The sequence below is a fragment of the Thermobia domestica genome, chromosome 2, assembly GCF_964235325.1.
Source record: "Thermobia domestica chromosome 2, izTheDome1.hap1.1, whole genome shotgun sequence".
NCBI classification, from domain to species: Eukaryota; Metazoa; Arthropoda; class Insecta; order Zygentoma; family Lepismatidae; genus Thermobia; species Thermobia domestica.
In genome coordinates this window covers 360236143-360262123 of record NC_137455.1, presented here as the reverse complement: position 1 = coordinate 360262123, position 25981 = coordinate 360236143, and the positions used below count along the sequence as shown (strand labels likewise).

Here is a 25981-nt window from a genome sequence, read left to right as displayed (position 1 = left end):
TGAGCTAACACAAGCGCTCTACGAACAATACTTCTAGCGATATATAGCGGTATTTAAGATAATAATTACATTCATATCCACTGCAAACGCTGTTTTTGTTCTACTTTGACTTTTATTTTAGTACTCAGGAGAGAATAATGTTCTATGTGTTAACTTTCACCATTCTTTTACATATGGAAAGATTCGTTTACGTATCTAAATATTCCATTAAGTATGGAGAGCAAAATGACAAACAAGCATGTGCTGGCATTAATACAGTTTCGAAATATTGTATCATTAAGTATTTCAATCAATGTTGCTTTTTTATATATAATTGGTAACAAGTCTTATTATATTTAAAAGAAGAAAAAACATCTGCAAGATTTTTCCCGATTGCAAAGGTTGGCTTCGAGATTCGAACCTGGTTTACTTTTTCCCGAAGATACCCGAAGTTGGACTTAGAAAATTTTTGCCTCGAAACAGCAATAAAGAATGCGCTCAACCTTTTTCAAACAAGGTGTACCAAAGCAACATCAACAGCGTCACTATTCATCTGCGACCACGAAAACTATGATTTCGATACTAATATTGTTCATATTTGACTACTTTTACATGTCCCTTCCCCCCCCCTTATTACGAATGACTTCAGTGTCTCGCCCCACTGGAGCAATTTCAACAAACTTAAGTATAGCTATAAACCACCACCTGTAAAATAAATGTGCGGGTGAGATTTTTCGGAGTGAAATTCATTAGCTACTTTTCCAATGTGGTGGCTTTATTCGCTTCCCATGCTAAAGATTGCCAAAGAGCTCAACTTTATTTGCACCACTGTGCTATGAATATAGATTTTAATGGCATTTACTTTACTGAATGCTCGCTTAGGTGTTGCTCCCGTCACAGGAAAAGTGAGATACCGTACTGTTATAAATGAGTAGGGATATAAACAAATACGGAAAACTATTAGCAATGACACCACTTGAAATGAGTTTTCGCAATATCATGGGGCAGTATTTTATTCGAATGTGAAGGAAATCATTGCGTAAATTGTCCCTTCCCCTCCTTAGAAGTCTAAGCTACAATACGTATCTAATAATTTTGAATTAGAAATATATGCATCGAATTTCATATCCTTAACTTTAAGGTGTCCTGAGTTAAGTAAATGAATAAACTTCCTGCTAACGAAAGAGTAAAGCTTTGGGCTTTAATAGTATCGGGAGTGTAATTATTCATTTCAGCGACCCCGAAAGCTATTGAATAGACACTCATATCTTTCAATTAGGAATTTTTAATTTTCACCCCTCCCATTAAACCTCCATGCCGATAATGCTAAACTTTGATGTGAACGATATAGAGGGTATCATACATAATTCATGTACTCAAAAGCTATAGATTTAACATTAATATCGTTCATTTTCGATTATTTTTACATGTTCCTGTGTCTCCCATAATAGAACTAGAGGTGATACGGGTTTCGATTCCCGTCAGGAGTCGTGTGGTTCTGGTTCCACGTTAAGTCGTAGATGCACGTCTTGTATAGAGTAGTAGCTGAAAGACACGCTGAGCTCTATATCACCTCACCTCGTGAGATATTCTACGTTTGCATAATTTCTAAACCACTTTTCTTTCTTTCAATCTCTTCCTTCCTCTTAGGACACGCATAGGTTCAAACCGAAATATTCTTCACGGTTGGAGGACGCAAGGCTACTGTACCTACCCTTATGGGACTAGGTAGTGAGTTGCGCAGTTTGAGTAGCACGCACGAATAAACCACGCTTACATTTATTATATATAAATAATAAAATCTCACATTAGGACTTACTCTGCACGTCAAACTTTTAACATATGCGACTTTTTAAATTCTGTTCTTCTTCTTCTGCTTTATTATTATTATTATTATTATTATTATTATTATTATTATTATTATTATTATTATTATTATTATTATTATTATTATTATTATTATTATTATTATTATTATTGCAATAGGTATATGAAGCAATTATCTCGGCAAACTTGGTTAATACGCACCATTCTGCAACCGGTAGTTGTAGAAATCAGGTTTTTCCAACAGAAGTTGTTAGCTCAATCAGTAGAGTGCTGAGCCATGGATTTAAGGGTTGCGAGTTTGAATCTAGTCTAAGTCAAAAGATTTTTTTCCTGATATAATTCTTGAAATGGAAATGTTTCTCTCTTCACCTTTATCTCATAATTCTGAATAGAGATGTTTGGATGTGAAAGAAAAAGTATACTAGAATATAAGAAAAGAAAGGTAAATTACATGATACCCTTTGGAATTTTTAACTATATTTTCACCTATCTAGGACGTCTCTAAAAAGTTCAGACTTCTAGACCTCCTTTTCGGTCTCTTATGTGTCCTTTAACTAATTTCTACAGTTACTTAGTGAATCACATATACATATATTACATATGACGTATCTCTTTCTCTTCTCTCTACATCATGTCTGGAGATGAATGTTTTGACAATAGGTTACAAACACGATTTTAAAAAATAATACGATCTGCGATATCAGTGATACATATTGTGGTGTTTAACTTAACATATAAAACAATAAGTAGAAAAACTGAAAATACGAATCTTTTCGTGCACTGATGCTTTAATAACAGTGAACTGATGCTTCAAATCTGTGTCTTTACTCCCTTCACCTATGTTAGTTCCCTAGTCAAAATAAAAACTCTTCAAAATTAATCACAAATTCTTATACAACCATCCCTTCCTTGGAGTACTGCGCGGTCACATACCCGTCACTGCGATGTAAAGGCACTTATGGCGACGAGGATACATTTCATATGCATAGCACGTGTCGCTAGGTACGTGCCTTTCAAGGAATTTCTGACACTTGAAAGGTACTTTTACATGCTTCACTGGAATGTGAGGAATGTGAATGGCACATACCCCATGTACCATGGCATGGTTGTGCGTAAGTTGCTTCGTATTGCGACTAGGGTTGCCAATTTAGCCACTTTGTGACGAGATCTGGCCATTTTGAGAACGTCGTTAGTCACATAATTTCCAAAGAGCCAATAGTGGCTTTTTAGCCATATGCTTTTCACTTCTATAGCCACTTTCTGAGTTTAGCCACATTGTAATATATTGTGTGTGTCATTTTGCAATTTTCTGACGTTTGATGCGTTCTCTAGGTTGTAACATTCTAAACCCCACTGTCAGAATTGTCCTCATAAAATTAGCATTGATGGTTATATTGTGACGTTACACAGCAGAGAATTAGTTCAAAACCTGTACGTTAAAACTAGACGTTAAATAAAATTTTCGGGAAGACGTAAGTTTAAGTATAAACTAACTCCTTAAAGAAATTCAGCCTGATAATATAGACATCCTTCAGGAAATGTCGCTTTTCAGTGGCAATAAGCTTGAAACCGGTGAAACATCTTTTACTGATTTAGCTTCTTCTTTCACCTTCTGTGGAATTTGAAGATAATATCGACAAAATTGAAAATCAGTGGCGATTATAAATCTTCGATTGAAGAATTTTTGCAAGAAACTAGCTGAACCTGCGCTCTCTACACAGCGCATTATTCGCATATGAGCATATATCGCCTTATCATTCCTTACAACATCTGTACATGTCTCTTTACAGACACAAGTTAAAGACGTATTGATTTAAAAATAGCCAAGGGGTATCATAAAGGGGGATTTTTCGATTATTTTTCTGAAGATCTCGCACCGTTTGCAAGATTTGAGCCTACTTCCGGTTGGAGTTTCTAATTCATGTACGACCAGTGTTTTCTTTCTTCTTGCATGCAGTATGTAATAAGCAAATACATTACATACAAAATTAATAGATTGTCAGTTCTATATATGGTGCTTATTGGGAAAAACACTCCCCAAAAAAGTTCATCTTAGACTGGAGAAATGGTTATCCTTCCTTTTCCATTATTATTTGGCTATGAAACAAATGCCGGAGACATATACAACCGCTATATACAACAGTGTGGTGTTGGAATGTGTAATGATTAGGATGTGATGTTTTATTTTATTTTTTTGAAATTTCAACACTTCCAATGTACCCGTAAAAATGTACTAAAGAAATAGTGCCCATGTTTTTTAAATATTCAATTAGAACTGGACAATCTACATGAAATTTGCAATCGATCAGTGAAAACGTCATCTTTCTAGAGCCTGTAGTTTCTGAGATCTCATTGTCGAGAAACATATATGTGTATTTTAAAAGAGCTCCAAAGATGGCAGCACAATTTATTTGCATGTATTTCGGAGAAGGCTTACTAAAGGCAAAGGCCTTTGAACAATAATTTAAAAGGATAAACTTTGTGAAAAATATTTATTTCAGTAATTTATTTAAACTACACTCTTTTAAAAATATTTGTCTTTGTTATAAACGTGAAATCACAAATAACCGTAAATCAAAGGTTTGAATGCTAAGATTATAGGTTAGAGCTCGGTCGCTCGTACAAGACTTACTCAGCATACAGAATCGCTTATCGGTTCATTGGTCTGAGTTCGATCGCTAACGCTCTTCGAGCATTCAGTAGTATTTCTATTCATATAGGGAGGATTGTTCTGATACAGACAATCGACATCCCCTTGCAGTCCGTATTGCTGACTCAAGTGGGAGCCCGTGGCCATCATCCTATTTGTCTTTTCATCTATTTTGTGGAGGGCCAGTGCCTGCACTGACCGACATCTCCGCGAGGACGTATTGCTGCCTCAAGTGAGAGCCACAGTGGGCTTTCCCTAGCACCTCATCTCATTGCATTTCCTCTCATCTTCATTGTCAGAGTCGTCTAACATCTCAAGGGATGGCATCAGGTGGCCATCCGGGACTACCACCGCAACCTCCGGGTCCGTCTCTTGAACCTACCTCGGTGGGCAAGGGGGCCGACCGCAAGCAGAAAGCATCATCTCAAGGCAAGAATACCGGTAGATCCCGCTCTCGCACTCCCGACAAAACTAACAGTACTTCTCATCAGCCGCCATTTAAACGCCATCACACTGTTAGTGACTCCGAACAGTCTATTAGTTCAATGAATCTAGACGACGACAAAGAATTCCCATCTCTTCAGGATACCTCCAAACCGTGTCTGTATTCATTTTTACTGACCAATTTTGACACCAAGTTTGACAATACAAAAATAGCCTTCCAACAACTGGTAAAATATCTGCCACGCGCTTCTGTAGCACAGATAGTTCGCACTCGTAACGGCATCATTTTCAAATCTTACGATTCTACTTTTTTAACTACTGTGAGAAATAAGTGCAGTTTTGAAATCTTTGGTAAGCACGCCAGTATGAAGCGCCTGGAACCCAAGGCATTTCGACAAGCACCGCCACCACGTAAAACCCCGGCTCTCTCGGTTGTCATTAGAGGGGTAGACCCTTCTCTAACCGACGACGAGGTCATGGAAGAACTTACTCTTGAGGGACACTCCATCCTAAAATGCCTCCGTATTAAAAACGACCAAGGAGCTACCTATATGGTACGAATATTAACCAACTCTCAAACTACTATTGATGACCTTCTAACTCATGGTGCCCTCATCTATAAAAAGAAACATCGAGTAGAGCCATCGAAATCGCCGCCACCTTTACCATTGAGGTGTGAGCGCTGCCAAGCATACAATTCACATCCAACATCGAAATGCACCCAGCCAAGCAAGTGTGGGTACTGCAGCGGAAACCACGAAACGAAAGCTTGCACTAATCTGACGAAGCCACCTCAATGCTCTACGTGCCCGGAACAACACCCCACATATAGCTATCGCTGCAAAGCACGGCCAACGGCTGAAACTTTAAATCCGGAGCTCACTGTTCCGCTGCGACCCGTCCTACCAGAAGTTCAACAACATGTAGCACCACAACCTATTGATGAAGCAATTTCCATACAGCAACTCCTTTCCTTCTTTACCATCGCTTTGCAGAACATTCACCCGTTTCTACGTCAGCATATTCTCCAGGTAGTCGATCATGCAGCCCGCATTATATTTAAATATTCTTTTCAAGCTACTTACTCTGGACCTCATGTTTATTTTCACGCCACCCCTCTTGAGGAATTACATATCTCCTCCGCCACTTCCAACACTACTGCTACATCTTAATCATGGGTATTTCTTTACTTTTTCTTAATATTCGATCACTTGCTTCCCAGTACACTCTCTTCGAACAGCTACTTCTCGAAGAAACTATTCAGGCCTTCCTTCTGAACGAAACTCTTCTTACTCCGTCTATGACGTTCAGGATACCTCGATACACCCTACTCCGTTCTGATTCTACCATCGCAGCACGCCGAGCAAATGGGGGAGTGGCCATTGGCTTCCATCCTTCGATTAGTCACCGCCAATATCATCCTGCATTGACTAATGTTCCAGAGTATCTCATTACTACGTTGTACTTCCACTCCCTTTACGTTACCATAGCTACCATATATGTACGCCCTGGACATCCCATCCCACGCTCATTCTTTCTTTACATCTCCAATAACTTCAAATATTATATCATAATGGCCGACATCAATATTCACAGCCGTCCAGCTAATCAGAAACAAAGCTTCCTTGACTTCATTACTACTCATACCACCGGCCATGTTTTTGATATACCTAAAGCAACCAGACCCATCACGAATACCACACCTGACGTAGTTATTTCTTCTGGCAATCTCTTCCAGCGTTGCACTCTTGAAGTGCTCGATTCCATAGGTAGTGATCACCTTCCTATCAAACTTCATATCGATCAACCGCAGGCTCCTACTCTTCGTTTGCTCCCTGAACCTCGTCGTGTTCCACGATTTGATCAAGCCAAGTGGGATGACTATCGCACTACTATTGCTGCAGATTTGATTACCATCGAGCCTCCTACTACCGAAGATGATCTCTACGCACGGGTATCTGAAATCACTCATTCCATTCATCACGCTTCTGACCTTCATATCCCCACAACTGAAATATCCAGGTACCAACCACGTTTACCGCCAAACTACCTACCTCTCATACATCGTTCTCGCGAATTCTTTCGCGAATATCAGCGCACTGGTAACCTAGAAGCTCTTCGTCATCATCGCCAACTTCAGCGCACTGTGCGTAACTACGTCAAGGCACATAAGCTTCGCAACTGGGTAAAGACGTGTAACAACTTAGCTGAAACTTCACACCCTACTAAGTATTGGAAGAGATTTCATATGTTGACTGGGAAGCTTACTCGCACACCATATCCGCTGTTAGTAAATAACCAACCATTACACACAGACGAAGAGAAAGCGAACGCCTTTGCAGACCACCTGCAGACTACCTTCACCCCATTCCCACCTGATTTTGTTCAAAGACATCCTACTGATCGCTTGAACTTATCATCTTCATATCTACAACCCAGTGCAGCACACATTCTTCCAGACGACAATCCTCTCACAGCTCCAATTTCTACATCTGATATCGCCACCGTCGTAAACCGCAAGCGCAACACAGCTCCTGGTATCGACCACATAACTTATCGTCATATCAAAGAGGCTCCTTATTGTCTTCTTCTGCTTCTTTCATATATATATTCTTTTATTCTTCGGACCGGCTACATCCCCTGTGACTGGAAGACTTCTTCCACTCTCATGTTTCTTAAGCCCAACAAACCTCCAGATTCTGTTGCTTCTTACCGTCCAATACAATTAACCTCCGTTTTTAGCAAAATTCTTGAGCGCATCATTGTCATCAGACTACATCACCATCTTTCTCAATATAATCTCTTGCCTGTACACCAAGCTGGTTTCCGACCTAATTTCAGCATCAATGATCAATTGCTCAGACTTCTCAACCTAATCACAAATCATTATAACACTGCTCGGCCTTCATGCCTCATTCTTTTTGACCTAGAGAAGGCTTTTGATAAAGTGTGGCATTTAGCCCTCATGTTCAAACTTCACCGTTTTAGGCTTCCACTCTGCTACCTCCGTTTCATTTTCCATTTTCTTTCTAACCGCCTATCTTATGTTACCATCAATAGTTCTTCATCACATCCGATCTTTATCCATTCTGGTGTACCTCAAGGCTCCGCTCTCTCGCCTCTTCTATACCTTCTGTTTGTAGCCGATATGCCAACCCTTCCTCCCAATGTTCATATCTTTCAATATGCAGATGACACTGCCTTTCTTTGCACAGCCAGAACTATTCAACAAATCAATTCTGCACTCCGCCTAGCAATAGACTCTTTTCTCCGATGGTGTGCTAAGTGGCGCCTTCATATTAACTCGACTAAGACTCAAGCTATCGTCTTCATACCACCTCGAAAACGTTCTCGAGTTCAGAAAAACCCCAATCTACTTAATCTAGAGGTTCACGGCACACGAATATCACCTACTAAACAGGTTACCTATCTTGGTATCATAATCGATCATCACTTAACTTGGCGGCCCCATCGTCAAGCAATCATTCGTAAAGCGTATGCTCGGCTCAATTTACTAAAACGTCTAGTAGGTACCACATGGGGATTGCAACCCACTACAATCCTTAATACGTATAAAGTATTCTTACGTCCAGTTCTAACTTATGGTCATCCCGCTTGGGTTGCTGCACTACCTTTTTTCTATCAGAAATTACAAGTTCTTGAAAGGCACGCATTTCGTCTGGCTTATAGGATCAAGCTTCCCAGTCCGACACAGGAGCTTTACGACCGTATCTCTTTTCCTACCATTCTCCGTCATCTTGAACAGTTGCGACTAAAGTTCATCACAAACCGGTTTCAGCAACGTCATCCACTACTTCTCGATACTATGGATGCCGACCGCCACTATGATTTAGGATATCAATTTTCTACTTGCCCTCTATCCCTACTCTTCTCTTTATATCTCAAAACCATTCCACCAGACCATCCAGATCATTTTGTCGCTTCAGCTTATTCTTCTGATCACCTTCCATTTCATATATCACCTACATATGCTGCACCGTAACCTATTGTGCTAACAGGGCTCCACTTGTCTACATTACTGTCCAGAGCAGCCCCTGGACAAGAAGATAATCTGCATTCGTCTCACTAACATATCCTTGTGTTGTCCTGTGATATGCACTTCATTGTCATTTTTTCCCCCTGTCCTCATGATTATGAACAAAGTTCATAATGTCCAATGAAATTGAATAAAATGCAATAAAAGCAATAAACTGAAATTATGATCTAAATAAAATAAATGATTCTTTCCGCTTACTCTTACTTCCCATAGACCACCTCCAATATCCTTCCTTCCCCAGTCTCTGCACTCTTCACCCCGGATAGAGGGCGTAACCCTCGCAAGGGAGCTAGCCTTCGGCTAGCACTAAAAAAAAAAAAAAAAAAAAAAAAAAAAAGCTCGTACAAAGCTTGTGGACGCAAGTTCGGGAGTTCTCAGTGGCGGGCGAGAGGGTGAGAGAGACAGAGGGTTTCACTCGAGTGGAGACTGCCTTACCGTACACGCTAGTGTGCATATTTTTGGAAGCTTAGCTTCATCATCCATTTCATCCTCTTTCGTTCCATCATCATACTACCGTCCGATCATTGGTTTTCTATCCACCATCTTCATTGGCCACTATGGCCAGCGGACAACATCCGAGTCTTCCTGCGGCTGCTCCTACACCATCCGTCTTAGCTCATAAAGTAGAGAAACGGAAGAGCTACAAGGAAGCATTTGAGTCACCAGTAACTGCGGCTCCAAGATCAGATGAGAATACTAGGACTAACGATGACGGCAACATAGCATCTATTTCTACATCTCCACCTCACAAAAAGCACCACGACGACAACATCAGTATTGCTAGTTCCGAAGACAGCTCCCGACTCATGATAGTAGACGGTATCCAGCAACTATCCCACAAACCTCAACCGGACGTACATAATTTTCTATTACAAAATTTTGATCCAAAACTCCGCAACGCCAAACTGTTACTTCAGCAAATTCTTAAATACCGACCACGCTCAGAAATCTTACAAATTGTCCAAACGCAAAACGGCTATATCATAAAGTCACCTGTACCGCATTTTGCCACAACAATCAGAGACAAACATAGTTTCGAAATCTTCGGCAAGACTGCAAAACTCACGAAACTCCAGGACCAACGTACCAAACTACTACCACCACCAAGAAGATCTCCTACGCTATCTGTAGTCATTCGCGGAGTGGATCCATCCTACAGCGACGAAGAAATTGAGGAGGAATTACGTGTAGAAGGGTACGCGTTCAAGAAATGTCTCCGCATCCGTAACAACCAAGGAGCTACTTACATGGTCCGGGTCTTGACCGAATCGTAAGATACTATTGATGATCTCTTGGAACACGGGGCATACATCTACAAGAAACGACACCGAGTGGAACCTTCGAAAACTCCAGCCCCTTTACCAATTCGTTGCGACCGCTGCCAGGAGTATACACATCCAACATCAAAATGCACAAATTCTTTCAAATGCGGATATTGTGGTGGTCCTCACCACACCCGGACCTGTCCAAACATGCAACAACCACCTGACTGTCCCACCTGTCATGAACGTCATCCTGCTTATAGTTACAAATGCAAATCGAAACCTGTTCCTCAAGAAGCACAGCCTGAATTAGTTGTTCCTCTCCGCATGCACGATGCACAAAATCAAACCACTGAAAACTGTACTACATCCGATCAACCTATAACTATTAAGCAGCTCTTAGCTTTCATCACTTTGACGCTTCAAAACATACATCCTTTTGCACGTCCTCTAGTTTTGCAACACGTTCAATTCGCTGCACAATCTGTCTTTCACCTCCAATTTCACGCAACTTACAATGGACCAACAGCGTACTTTCATACTTTTCCATTACAACCAAATCTCTAAATTCCATCACGTCATGAGCATCATGGGTTTAATTTTTCTCTTTCTTAATATTCGTTCAATCTCCGCTCACAAACTACTCTTTGAACAACTACTTCTGGAAGAAAAAGCAAATGCTTTCCTACTGAACGAAACCCATCTTACTCCGAAACTGCAATGCAAAATTCCAGGCTACACTTTAATCCGTAAAGATAGTATTCTACCAGCACGACGTGCCAATGGTGGCGTTGCAATTGGTTTCTCACCTCATATTCCATACCGCATACACACAAGCCCAGTTCAGAACCTACCGGAACATCTAATAATCACACTCTATTACAAATCCGACTACATTACCATAGCAACAATCTACGTTCGACCAGGCCATCCAATTCCTCAGGCCTTCTTTCAGTACATTTCGAATTCCTTTAAGCGCTATATCATCTTAGCTGACATCAATATCCATAGTCGTTCCAACAGAGACAGAACAGATTTCTTGAACTTCATCACCACTGCTACAACGGGCACATATCATCAACTGCCAAAACCAACACGACTCCTGACATAGCTATCACTTCAGCTACCTTAACACAGCGCACAATAATTGAAGTCTTAGACCCTTTAGGAAGTGATCATGTACCGATCAAGCTATGCATTCAAAGTCGCACTCCACGACCTGTAGATGCAACTCCACCTCGCATGATCCCAAGGTATGATAAAGCAGAGTGGGAAAAGTATCGCTCATATCTTTCAAAACACCTAGAAGGCCTTGATCCACCTACTACAGAAGACGAGCTATATCGTATACTGGATACTATTACACGCCATATGAATCACGCCTCTGCACAATATATCCCACAATCGCAATATACACCGCATAAACCTAAACTTCCGCCGCAATATCTTGCCATGGTGCAGCGATCCCGACAATTTTTTCGTGACTACATTCATACAGGAAGTCGCGAGGCACTTCGTCATCACAGAGCCCTTCAACGTACAGTACAAAATTATGTCAAAGCGTATAAATTACGCCAATGGGTAAAAACCTGCAACTCTCTCTCGGAGACATCCCATCCTTCACGTTACTGGAAGCGCCTCAATGCACTTTCTGGCAAATTTAACAAAACTTCCTATCCACTCATTCTTAATGACACACCACTACACTCTGATCTCGATAAAGCAAATGCCTTCGCCACATATCTTCAAGATATCTTCACACCACTTACTCCTGATCGACCTGTTCATAATCATCCGGTAGATCGCTTTGATTTTTCATCGGCTCATCTTCAGCCAGACTCTAACCACCCGCTGAATATTCACAGACCACTAACAATGGCTATCACACCTGACGATATCACTTCAGCCATACGAAGGAAACGCAACACAGCTCCAGGCATAGACTCCATCTCTTATCGCCACATCAAAGAGAGTCCATACATAGTTCTGTACCTTCTCTCACTCATCTATACTTTCATCCTCCGTTCTGGATTTATACCATCTCACTGGAAGACGTCTAAGATCCTGATGTTCCTTAAGCCTAATAAGCCAGCCGACAGTGTCTCTTCATATCGCCCTATCCAACTGACACCTGTATTCAGTAAAATTCTCGAAAAAATCTTAGTTCAACGTCTACACGTCCATCTTACTCATTATAATCTTTTACCACATTCACAAGCCGGATTTCGTCCAAACTACAGCATTAATGATCAGTTATTACGTCTCCTCAATCACATCACCAACCATTATAATACATCACGACCATCTTGTCTTACCTTATTTGATTTAGAGAAAGCATTTGATAAAGTATGGCATGCCGGACTTATGTACAAACTTTTGAACTTTCGTCTTCCTATCGCCTATATTCGATTTATCTATAACTTTTTGCACTGTCGCCTTGCATACGTTTCTATTAATAACACATTCTCTCATCCTATATTCCTTTACTCTGGCGTACCCCAAGGATCTTCACTCTCTCCTCTGCTTTATCTTCTATATGTAGCCGACTTACCAGCATTGACTCCTAATGTTCACATTTTTCAATATGCAGATGACACCGCCTTCCTAGCACTCGGCAAAACTGTTCATCAACTTAACATTTCAATGCAGTCCGCAATAGAGTCCTTCGTTAACTGGTGTGAAAAGTGGCGCCTCAAAATAAACGCTCTAAAGACCCAAACTATAGTTTTCTTGCCGCCCAAAAAGCGCACGAAGGTTCACCGAAACCCCAACCTACTTCATCTCACAGTCGATGATACCCGTCTTCAACTCAGTAAATCTGTCAAATACCTCGGCCTTACCTTAGACGCACATCTCACTTGGAAACCACATTTACAGGACGTCATTGCCAAAGCTTCAAACCGTCTCAACTTATTAAAACGTCTCACAGGTACTACTTGGGGTCTCAGTTCTACAACTGTGCTAAATACTTACAAGGTCTTTTTGCGTCCAGTTCTGACATATGCTAACCTGGCTTGGATCGCTGCACCTCCTTCCTTCTACAACAAATTGAAGATTTTGGAACGCCATGCCCTTCGCATTGCATACCGGATAAAACTGCCCAGTCCAACATACGAATTGTACGAAAGAACGCCTTTTCCACATATTCTTTTTCATCTCGAATCTCTCCGTCTCAAATATATCGATAAACATCTGCATGAACGACACCCGCTCCTTATAGACACCATGAACGCCCACATAGACTTTCCGATTTCAGCTCCTATCATACATACACCGCTATCTCTTCTCTTCACAATCTACCATTACACTCTACCCCCAAACCACAACTATCTCCCTTTAGCAGAAGAACTGAAGATCGACGATCTCCAGCCCCACATCTGTCCATCATTCGCACTGTAATACCTCTGTCACTAATCTGGGCTTCCTCTTGTCTTTCATCAATGCTTGGAGCAGCCCCCAAGCGAGAAGATTAACCAGCATCTGTTAACTAACATAACCCAGTGATGTATTGTCTTTTGCACTTCACAACATTACATTTCGTCTTTTCATCTTCATCTCATGATTGTGATCATAAGATCACAATGTTCAACCTGACAATATTAGAAATAAATAAATAAATAAATAAAAACTCCCTCTCTATAATTATCCTACCGTATTTCCTATTTTTTTTCTTTATCCCTCCTAACTAAGTATGATACTATCCCATAGACCAGATACAACTACTTCTATATCTCCCTATTATGCCACCACAAACCTTCCCATAGAGGGCGTAACCCTCGAGCGGGTAGCTAGCTCCGGCTAGCAAAAAAAAAAACGCTCGTACAACCCCGTCATATGTGCTGACCAAGTACCAACGACGGATGAAGAAAAGGCAACTGCTTTCGCTACATATCTTGAGGGAGTCTTCACTCCACACACTACACCGTTGTTCACTTGTCCTACAGATACCCCTATCTCACACGCTGGTTCTCTAGTGCAGCCATCATTTCACCCTGATTTCAACTACCACCTTGATCCCACAAATCAGCTCACTGCTCCAATAACATCAGATGATATTACAGCAGTTCTTAAATGCCGTCGCAACACAGCTCCGGGGGCAGACTCAATTACGTATCGTCAACTGCTTAAGGCACCTGTGGCGTTTCTAGTCTTACTTGCTTCTTTGTATACAACTATTTTATCTACAGGCTATTTTCCAACTACATGGAAACTTGCTAAAATTGTGGTCTTTCTAAAACCTCGCAAAGATCCAACTGCTGTGTCATCTTACAGACCCATTAGCCTTACTAACGTGTTTAGCAAGACCCTAGAACGTCTTCTGGTAAAACGGCTACATCACTATCTACAAATCACGAACAAACTACCAACTATTCAAGCTGGTTTCCGTCCACTCTATAGCACTGCTGATCAATTACTCAAACTTTCTACACTACTTGTCAACCATTTTAATAAGCGTTTACCATCTGTTTTGATCTCCTTTGATATTGAAAGAGCGTTTGATACTGTTTGGCATGAGGGGTTAATTTACAAACTCAAACGTCTGCTTCCTCACAGCTATGTCCGATTAATAGCCAATTTTCTACATCAGCGCCAGGCTTTCGTTCAGATCAACAGTGCAAAGTCACGCATCTTTCAACTCCGCGCCGGTGTGCCCCAAGGATCTGTTTTATCTCCTCTATTATATATTCTTTATGTAGCCGACATGCCTCAACCTCAGCCCCCACTATATGCCTTGCAATTTGCTGATGATACCGCTTATGTCGCATTGGGATCTTCAGTGGATCGCATTAATCAACTCCTACAACCAGCTTTGGACAAACTAGTTACATGGTGCCTGAAATGGAAGCTAAAGCTGAATTCCACTAAGACTCAAATGACTCTCTTTGGGCTCAAACGCAATAAATACTGTAACAGTCGCAATCCGGAACGTCTACATTTAACCCTTTTTGACTCTCCAATCCCACTGCAAAACAGTCTCAAATATCTGGGAGTAATATTTGACAAACATCTTACTTGGAAGCCTCATCTAAAACAATTGGAAGCTAATATCCGGCGCCGTTTGAACCTTTTACGAAACCTTAAAGGCACCACGTGGGGTCTTAATACAAAACTTCTACTGCTAACATATAAAGTCTTCGTACGCCCAGCTCTCACGTATGGACATCTTGCCTGGTTATCAGCAGCACCAACTTACTATGAACGTCTGAAAGTTCTCGAAAGACATGCCTTACGTCTGGCCTACTCTCTCGCTTTCGATACTCCCACTGCTGAAATATATCGTCGTGCGCAATTTCCAACTATTTTGCCACACCTCTACCATCTACGCCAACGCTACATAGCGACACGAATCCAATTGGCACATCCCATTGTCCATGAGCTGTTAGACCAAGTTCCTGCTGTACCACGCTATGCCTACCCACCACTGGATCATCTGTTAGCAATATACGAATGCACCGAAGCCATAGATCAGTATAATCCTGACCGCCGTATCTACCAACGAAATCCACATATATATTGCTCATAACCTCTGCACATGTACCCAAGAAACGTTTTTACACAATAGCCACCTCTTACAGATCCTCGTCAACTTGATTTGCTATTAGTTCCTTACTTCAATCCACATTATTCTATAGCCTGAAATCATTCTCCATGTCATCTACTTCAAAAAGTTCAAAATATCTCTGGCCACAGAGAAGGTGTTGCCTTCTACGGCCCGCCCATCCATTGGATGGGAATGAAACTCTTGTTAAAAAAAAATCGCTCGTACACAAAACATAGATTCTGAATCAAGGAGCCTAGCCTCTCTTGTGTCAGTTAATGTGCTAGCTAAGACCAAGTGTTGCAATACGCATTTGTGAGCAAAGCACGTATACAGCACTTAGAGGATTGACGGAAGTTTTCACTTTCGGAGGGCAAACTTGCTTTTTGAACTTCATTTCATCATCTTTTCTTTCACATTCATTTTCATTTGGGCTTCGGCCCTAGGTTACCTTCTTACGATGGCGGACTCTGGCATCACTGACGGGCAATCGATTCTCGGTAGACATATAGGATTACCAGCCTCAGTTCCTACGAACGCAAGCTTTTCGTTTGCTCAAGCTGCATCCGTTGGACCTTCGAGGCGCACTAGACATTTCTCATGGGGAAGTCAACCGGTAGCGAGTTCATCTAGGGATAGACATCCATCCACTGAATCTACCCAGTCTGCCAAAAGATTCCGCGGTGGACCCCATACTACTAACACTCAACCAATTCACGTCGACAACGCCATGGAAACGGGACCATCATGTTCAGAATCATCATCAGCTTTTCTCGGCAGAACTCCAGACCCGGTTTATAATTTTCTACTTACCGATTTTGACGCTAAATATACACATCCAAAGATGATCTTTCTGCAGATCATTAAATACGTCCCACGTGCTAATGTTGAGCAAATAGTTCACACTAGAAATGGCTATATCATAAAATCAAAAGACCCAAACTTTGGAACCTACTTGAGAAACAAGGCATCCTATGAAATCTTTGGGAAAAATGCCAAACTTGCTAAGAAAACGGATTCTAGGATCAAACAACCTCCACCTCCGAAGAAGATACCAATGCTGTCTGTGGTCATTCGTGGCGTCCTACCTGAATTTACCGATGAAGAAGTTCGTGAAGAACTTATTCAAGAGGGCATCAATGTTGACAAGTGCATTCGTATCAAGAATAATTCAGGACCTACTTATATGGTTCGGGTATTATCCCAAAACCAACAAGCTATTGATCATTTATTAGCCTACGGTGCACCCATTTACAAAAAGATCCATAAGGTAGAACCGTCAAAGACTCCTGGACCAGTGCCTATTAGATGTGAGAAATGTCAAGTTTATAATTCTCATTTTACGAACTCGTGCCCTAATCAACCTAAATGTGGCTATTGCGGTGAACAACATAACACTAGATTGTGTAAAAACCAACAGCAACCGCCAAAATGTGCCACGTGCGGAGACTCACACCCCACTTACAGCTATCGCTGCAAGGCAAAACCTCAGGCAGAACCTACTCGTCCAGAGTTTACAGCACCCCTCCGAAGTTCTGACAAGCCAACGCCACCAGCGCAATCAATTTTACACCCTGTCAGTGTTGAGGATCTTCTCCGCTGTTTAACTATTGTGCTTCAAAACATACTGCCTTTTCAACGTGATCATATCCTTCGCACTATTAGTGACACAGCTAAATCACTCTTCAATATCAATCTCCATGCTACCTTCTCCAGACAATACGCCCATTTTCAAATCGCACCACTTGAAACAACCGTATAAAACCATGGCACTCGTATTTCTCATTATGGCAATTATGAATATTCTATTTCTTAATATTCGATCGTTTCTACAACATAAACTTCTACTGGAACAGCTACTGCTAGAGGAACACATTGATCTATTTGCATTAAATGAAACTGCACTCAAACCTACCACCACAGTACGTCTACCAGGTTATCAAATATATCGCCATGATTATTCAGGGCATGGTGCAAGAGCACAGGGTGGGGTCGCAGTTGGGTTTTCCCCTAAGGTATCGTTTCGCCAATATCATCCACAGATTTTCATCAATCATCCGGAGCATCTTCTTTTGTCAATTTATTACCCATCACTTGTTATCAATATCGCTACAATCTATATACGGCCGCGACACCCCATCCCATTTGATTTTCTTCATTACATAGCACATAACTTCCGAAATGTCATCATCATGGCCGATATGAACATTCATAGTCGAGGCGACCGAGAGAAACAACACTTCTTTGACTATGTAACTCAAAATTTGAATTTACATGTACATCGTTTACCTAGTCATTCACGACCAATTAGTCAAACAACACCCGATGTAGTGATAACATCTCTTAATCTAGTCAATGACTGCACTATACAAATTCTTGACACTATAGGCAGCGATCATGCACCAATTAAGCTATCGTTGACTAGGGGCCGTTGCCCACAGTCTAAAACCGAATACCGTACTGTCAAGCGATATGATCGAGCAAACTGGAGCACATATAGGCAGAATATTGACAGAGATATTACGGATATTACTGCACCAAGTAGCGAACACGAATTATATAATACTCTCACTCATCTTACTGACACCTTAACAACAAACGCACGTGTAAGTATTCCTGAAGACAAAATAAGCGCGTACAAACCAAAATTGCCACCTCAATATCTTGCACTTGTAAAACGCTCACGTCAACACATTAGAGAATATCACCGAACTGGTAATGTGGAAGAGCTTCTTTATCACAGGCAATGGCAAAGAGCAGTTAGGAACTACCTTATTGCATACAAACGGAAGCACTGGATTAGTGCTTGCAACAAACTGCGAGACGAAGTACATCCAACCCGATACTGGAAAAAATTTCACCAACTAACGGGTAAAAGTACAATAAATACGTATCCGCTTCAACTTAATGGTGTACCACTTCACACTGATATCGATAAGGCAAATGCTTTCGCTGACCAATTACAGACAGTCTTTACTCCATCAGAATCGTCTTGTCGTGATGAGCGGATTGATCTCTCCACCATCTGTTCTCTACAGCCTTCTACATCACATCACATTGATCACAATCATCCTCTTACAAGGCCTATTACACCGAATGAATTTCATGCAGCTCTTAGTAGAAAACGAAACACAGCACCAGGCATGGACGAAATTTCTTATAGGATGATAAAAGAATCACCGGTCTCGTTTATCACTTTGTTAATTTCCGTTTATAATTTCATCCTCTCAACTGGTTATTACCCGTTACAGTGGAAGGTTTCCAAAGTATGTATGTTCCATAAACCAAATAAGCCCATTCATGATGTCAGTTCATATCGGCCGATTCAGTTGACTTCCGTATTTAGTAAACTATTCGAAAAGATTCTAGTAAATAGACTTCATGCACATCTTAAGACATATGATCTATTACCAATACATCAAGCAGGTTTTCGACCTAACTTCTCTATCAGTGATCAACTGCTTCGTTTAACTACAGTCATCACAAATCAGTACAATAAAGGACTTCCATCCTGTCTAGTCCTCATGGACTTAGAAAAGGCATTCGATAAAGTGTGGCATTATGGCTTACTACGTAAACTACAGTCACTCCGCTTGCCCACTTGTTACCTTCGACTCATATACTCCTTTATAAGTAACCGTATCGCATATGTTTCAATAGGCAATGTACTATCAAGGCCCATTTTCCCACATACAGGTGTACCACAAGGTTCCGCCCTTAGTCCATTATTGTATATATTATACGCTTCCGACATGCCGAGCCCACCGCCTAATGTGTACATCTTTCAATACGCAGACGATACTGCCTTTTTATCGCTTGGGAAAACAATCCTTCAGGTCAGCAGAAACCTACAAATAACCTTAAACAACTTTCTTAATTGGTGCAGTAAATGGAAATTAACTGTTAACACTGCGAAAACACAAGCTCTTGTTTTCCTCCCTTCAAAACGACGCAGTAAAGTATACAGAAATCCTGGAAATCTTCGTGTGTCAGTAGATGGTCATTTCCTTAGACCAGCAGTTTCTGCAACATACTTAGGAGTGGTCTTTGATTCGAAACTCTCTTGGAAACCTCACTTCCAAAAACTTGCGTTACAAGCAAAGCGCAGATTAAATCTCCTCCGTTGTCTCACTGGCACAACTTGGGGGCTAAATGCAAAGTTACTACTTAATACCTATAAAGCATTTTTACGGCCTATATTAACATTTGGTAACATTGCCTGGTGCCATGCCTCACCTACGCTATACGAAAAGCTTGCAATTCTCGAACGCCATGTTATTCGCCTTGCATATCGTATTAAATTACCATATCCAAATTACCTCACGTATGAACACATTGATTTTCCCAACATCATTGATCATCTCTCTACTCTTAGGGCACGATATATACAGTCTCGAATCACTACTTCTCATCCCTTATATCTCGATACATTACGAGTTGATGCCCTTACCGACGCACCGTACAGATTTCTACACTCGCCACTCAACATTCTAACAACGATATATATTCAAACATCGAATCTGGACGCAGCTGAAAGAGATATCTTTACCATTTACATGATTCACGAACATTTACCTCACATTCTACCATCTTAGCACTTGTTTTTCATTCATAATTAACATTGGGCTTTCATCCTGTCTACATCAGTCTCGAGTCGCCCCGAGACAGAAGATATAACCCTCATGTGTTTAAACTAACTTACCCATTGTGATTGTGGCGTGAATGCACTTCATTTCATCTATTCATATCCACATTATATTTATTTACACTTTTAAATGTATTATTTTTCATATCCAGCACCTTAGTACCTTGAATGTATTTCCTGCACTTATGTTTTCTCAGTATTCTTATTCTTATTATTATTCTTGTTATTATTATTATTATTATTATTGTTATTATAAACATTTTTTTCTCATCAAGATTAATGTATTTATATTTTGTGTTAAATATTAATCTACTCATAGTCGCACTTAGACCAACTACAATAGTTTAACTGCAATTAACTTGTCTTAACATCTGTGCCAAAGAGAGGGCGTAACCTTCTAATGGTTGGGAGTGCAACATCTCTTCCTCAAAATGGATGCTCAAAAATGATGAATAAAGATACATATTTTATACCTCTACTCCCTCACCTTAAAAAAAAAACGCTCGTACATCTCAACTCAGAAGTCAGAATCGATCTTCGATTCATAGGTCTGAGAAGAATTACTAACGCTCTGAGAGCTACTAATATTATTTTTTTTTTCACTCAGGGAGGATTGCTCTGCTACAGGCAATCGACATCCCCTTGAAGTCCGTATTGTTGACTCAAGTGGGAGCCCGTGGCCATCATCATCATCTATTCTCTTTATCATCTATTTTGTGGAGGGCCAGTGTTCGCACTGACCGACATCTCCGCGAGGACGTATTGCTGCCTCAAGTGAGAGCCACAGTGGGCTTCCCCTAGCACCTCATCTCATTGCATTTCCTCTCATCTTCATTGTCAGAGTCGTCTAACATCTCAAGGGATGGCATCAGGTGGCCATCCGGGACTACCGCCGTTACCTCCGGGTCCGTCTATCGAACCTAAGGGGGCCGACCGCAGACAGCAAACTACATCTCAAGGCAAGAATACTGGTAGATCCCGCTCTCGTACACCGGATAAAGCCAACAGCACTTCTCATCAACCACCGACTAAACGCCATCATACTGTAAGTGATTCTGAACAATCTGTCAGTTCAATGAATTTAGACGACGACAAAGAATTTCCATCTCTCCAGGATACCGCCAAACCGTGTCTGTACTCATTTCTCCTCACCAATTTTGACACAAAGTTTGAAAATACAAAACTAGCTTACCAACAGCTTCTAAAATATCTGCCACGCGCTTCTGTAGCACAGATAGTTCGCACTCGCAACGGAATCATTTTCAAATCTTACGATTCTAACTTCTTAACTACTGTGCGCAATAAGTGCAGTTTTGAAATCTTTGGAAAGCACGCAAATATGAAGCGACTCGAACCTAAGGCATTTCGACAAGCACCGCCACCACGCAAAACACCGGCGCTCTCGGTTGTCATTAGAGGGGTTGACCCTTCTCTAACAGAGGACGAAGTCATGGAAGAGCTCACTCTTGAGGGACACTCTATTCTAAAGTGCTTTCGTATTAAAAATGACCAAGGAGCTACCTACATGGTACGAGTATTGACAAATTCACAAACCACTATTGACGATCTCCTCACTCATGGTGCCCTCATCTACAAAAAGAAACATCGAGTTGAGCCATCAAAGTCACCGCCACCTTTACCATTGAGGTGTGAGCGCTGCCAAGCATACAACTCACATCCAACATCGCAATGCACCCAGCCGAGCAAGTGTGGGTACTGCAGCGGAAACCACGAAACGAAAGCTTGCACTAACCTAACGAAACCACCTCAATGCTCTACGTGCCCGGAACAACACCCCACATATAGTTACCGTTGCAAAGCAAGGCCAACGGCCGAACCTTTGAATCCGGAGCTCACTGTTCCGTTGCGACCCGTCTTACCAGAAGTTCAACAACATGTAGCACCACAACCTCTTGGTGAAGCAATTTCCGTACAGCAACTCCTTTCATTCTTTACCATCGCTCTGCAAAACATTCACCCGTTTCTACGTCAGCATATTCTCCAGGTGGTCAATCATGCAGCCCGCATAATCTTTAAATATTCTTTTCAAGCTACTTACTCTGGACCTCATGTTTATTTTCACGCCACCCCTCTTGAGGATTTACATGTCTCCTCCGCCACTACCAACACTACTGCTGCACCTTAATCATGGGTATTTCTTTACTGTTTCTTAATATTCGATCACTTACTTCCCAGTACACTCTCTTCGAACAGCTACTTCTCGAAGAAACTATTCAGGCCTTCCTTCTGAACGAAACTCTTCTTACCCCGTCTATGACGTTCAGGATACCTCGATACACCCTACTCCGTTCTGATTCTACCATCGCAGCACGCCGAGCAAATGGGGGAGTAGCCATTGGCTTCCATCCTTCGATAAGTCACCGCCAATATCATCCTGCATTGACTAATGTTCCAGAGTATCTCATTACTACGCTGTACTTCCACTCCCTTTACGTTACCGTAGCTACCATATATGTACGCCCTGGACACCCCATCCCACACTCATTCTTTCTCTACATCTCCAATCACTTTAAATACTATATCATCATGGCCGACATCAATATTCACAGCCGTCCGGATAATCAGAAACAAAGCTTCCTTGACTTCATTACTACTCATACCACCGGTCATATTTTTGATATACCTAAAGCAACCAGACCCATCACAAATACCACATCTGACGTAGTTATTTCTTCTAGCAATCTCTTCCAGCGCTGCACTCTCGAAGTTCTCGATTCTATAGGTAGTGATCACCTTCCCATAAAACTTCATATCGATCAACCACAGGCTCCTACTCTTCGTTTGCTACCTGAACCTCGTCGCGTTCCACGATTTGATCAAGCAAAGTGGGATGATTATCGCACTACTATTGCTGAAGATTTGGTAACCATCGAGCCTCCTACTACCGAAGATGATCTCTACGCACGGGTCTCTGAAATCACTCACTCCATTCATCACGCTTCTGACCTTCATATACCCACAACTGAAATCTCCAGGTACCAACCACGTTTACCGCCAAACTACCTACCTCTTGTACATCGTTCTCGCGAATTCTTTCGTGAATATCAGCGCACTGGTAACCTCGAAGCTCTTCGTCATCATCGCCAACTCCAGCGCACTGTGCGTAACTACGTCAAGGCACATAAGCTTCGCAACTGGGTAAAGACGTGTAACAACTTAGCCGAAACTTCACACCCCACTAAGTATTGGAAGCGATTTCATATGTTAACTGGGAAGCTTACTCGCACACCATATCCGCTGTTAGTTAATAACCAACCATTACACACAGATGAGGAGAAAGCAAACGCCTTTGCAGACCACCTGCAGACTACCTTCACCCCGTTTTCACCTGATTTTGTTCAAAGACATCCTACTGATCGCCTGAATTTATCATCTCCATATCTACAACCCAGTGCAGCACACATTCTTCCAGACGACAATCCTCTCACAGTTCCGATTTCTACATCTGATATCGCCACCGTCGTAAATCGCAAGCGCAACACAGCTCCTGGCATCGACCGGATAACCTATCGTCATATCAAAGAGGCTCCTTATTGTCTTCTTCTGCTTCTTTCATATATCTACTCTTTTATTCTTCGGACCGGCTACATCCCTTGTGACTGGAAGACTTCATCCACTCTCATGTTTCTTAAGCCCAACAAACCTCCAGATTCTGTTGCTTCTTACCGTCCAATACAGTTAACCTCCGTATTTAGCAAAATTCTTGAGCGCATCATTGTCATCAGACTGCATCACCACCTACTCAACATAATCTCTTGCCTGTACACCAAGCTGGTTTCCGACCTAATTTCAGCATCAATGATCAATTGCTCAGACTTCTCAACCTAATCACGAATCATTATAACACTGCTCGGCCTTCATGCCTCATTCTTTTTGACCTAGAGAAGGCTTTTGATAAAGTGTGGCATTTAGCCCTCATGTTTAAACTTCACCGTTTTAGGCTTCCACTCTGCTACCTCCGTTTCATATTCCATTTTTTTTCTAACCGCCTATCTTATGTTACCATCAATAGTTCATCATCACATCCGATCTTTATCCATTCTGGTGTACCTCAAGGCTCCGCTCTTTCGCCTGTTCTATACCTTCTGTTTGTAGCTGATATGCCAACCCTTCCTCCCAATGTTCATACTTTTCAATATGCAGATGACACTGCCTTTCTTTGCACGGCCAGAACTATTCAACAAATCAATTCTGCACTCCGCCTAGCAATAGACTATTTTCTCCGATGGTGTGCTAAGTGGCGCCTTCATATTAACTCGACTAAGACTCAAGCTATCGTCTTCATACCACCTCGAAAACGTTCTCGAGTTCAGAAAAACCCCAATCTACTTAATCTAGAGGTTCACGGCACACGAATATCACCTACTAAACAGGTTACCTATCTTGGTATCATAATCGATCATCACTTAACTTGGCGGCCGCATCTTCACGCAATCATTCGTAAAGCGTATGCTCGGCTCAATTTACTAAAACGTCTAGTTGGTACCACCTGGGGATTGCAACCCACTACAATCCTTAATACGTATAAGGTATTCTTACGTCCAGTTCTAACTTATGGTCATCCCGCTTGGGTTGCTGCACTACCTTTTTTCTATCAGAAATTACAAGTTCTTGAAAGGCACGCATTTCGTCTGGCTTATAGGATCAAGCTTCCCAGTCCGACACAGGAGCTTTACGACCGTATCTCTTTTCCTACCATTCTCAGTCATCTTGAACAGTTGCGACTAAAGTTCATCACAAACCGGTTTCAGCAACGTCATCCACTACTTCTAGATACTATGGATGCCGACCGCCACTATGATTTAGGATATCAATTTTCTACTTGCCCTCTATCCCTACTCTTCTCTTTATATCTCAAAACCATTCCACCAGACCATCCAGATCATTTTGTCGCTTCAGCTTATTCTTCTGATCACCTTCCATTTCATATATCACCTACATATGCTGCACTGTAACCTATTGTGCTAACAGGGCTCCACTTGTCTACATTACTGTCCAGAGCAGCCCCTGGACAAGAAGATAATCTGCATTCGTCTCACTAACATATCCTTGTGTTGTCCTGTGATATGCACTTCATTGTCATTTTTTTTCCTGTCCTCATGATTATGAACAAAGTTCATAATGTCCAATGAAATTGAATAAAATGCAATAAAAGCAATAAACTGAAATTATGATCTAAATAAAATAAATGATTCTTTCCGCTTACTCTTACTTCCCATAGACCACCTCCAATATCCTTCCTTCCCCAGTCTCTGCACTCCTCACCCCGGATAGAGGGCGTAACCCTCGCAAGGGAGCTAGCCTTCGGCTAGCAAAAAAAAAATCGCTCGTACATACCTTACCAAGAAACCTAACCTCTCTTGTGTCAGTTACTGTGTCAGCGAGGACCAAGTATAGCATACGTACTTGCGAGCAAAGCACAATTACAGCACTTAGGGGTCTGACGAAAGTTTTCACTTTCGGAGGGTGTCTTGTTTTTTGAACTTCATCTAACATTCTTTTCATTTTCGGCCCTCGGCTACTCTATCACGATGACAGACACTGGCAAAGCTAACGG

General features: G+C 41.5%; 2 protein-coding genes across 2 annotated transcripts; both read left to right on the top strand.

The window, feature by feature from the left end:
* Nucleotides 1-6074: 6074 nt before the first annotated feature.
* On the top strand, nucleotides 6075-8662 carry LOC145679594 (uncharacterized). Its single transcript, XM_081750171.1, has 2 exons — nucleotides 6075-7409; nucleotides 8591-8662. Exons 1-2 carry the CDS (start codon nucleotides 6075-6077, stop codon nucleotides 8660-8662), a joined length of 1407 nt encoding a protein of 468 aa, XP_081606297.1.
* A 13889-nt stretch (nucleotides 8663-22551) lies between these two features.
* LOC145679593 (uncharacterized) lies at nucleotides 22552-25138 on the top strand. Its single transcript, XM_081750170.1, has 2 exons — nucleotides 22552-23886; nucleotides 25067-25138. The coding sequence occupies exons 1-2, from the start codon at nucleotides 22552-22554 to the stop codon at nucleotides 25136-25138; spliced, it is 1407 nt and encodes a 468-aa protein (XP_081606296.1).
* The last annotated feature ends 843 nt before the right edge of the window (nucleotides 25139-25981 follow it).

What these genes read in the sequence shown, in the direction of transcription:
- LOC145679594 (XM_081750171.1), top strand. Translation starts at nt 6,075, where the DNA reads ATGGGTATTTCTTTACTTTTTCTTAATATTCGATCACTTGCTTCCCAG. An exon ending in CATCTGATATCGCCACCGTC is followed by an intron (nt 7,410 to 8,590) that starts GTAAACCGCAAG and finishes TCTGGCTTATAG; the next exon opens with GATCAAGCTTCCCAGTCCGA.
- LOC145679593 (XM_081750170.1), top strand. Translation starts at nt 22,552, where the DNA reads ATGGGTATTTCTTTACTGTTTCTTAATATTCGATCACTTACTTCCCAG. An exon ending in CATCTGATATCGCCACCGTC is followed by an intron (nt 23,887 to 25,066) that starts GTAAATCGCAAG and finishes TCTGGCTTATAG; the next exon opens with GATCAAGCTTCCCAGTCCGA.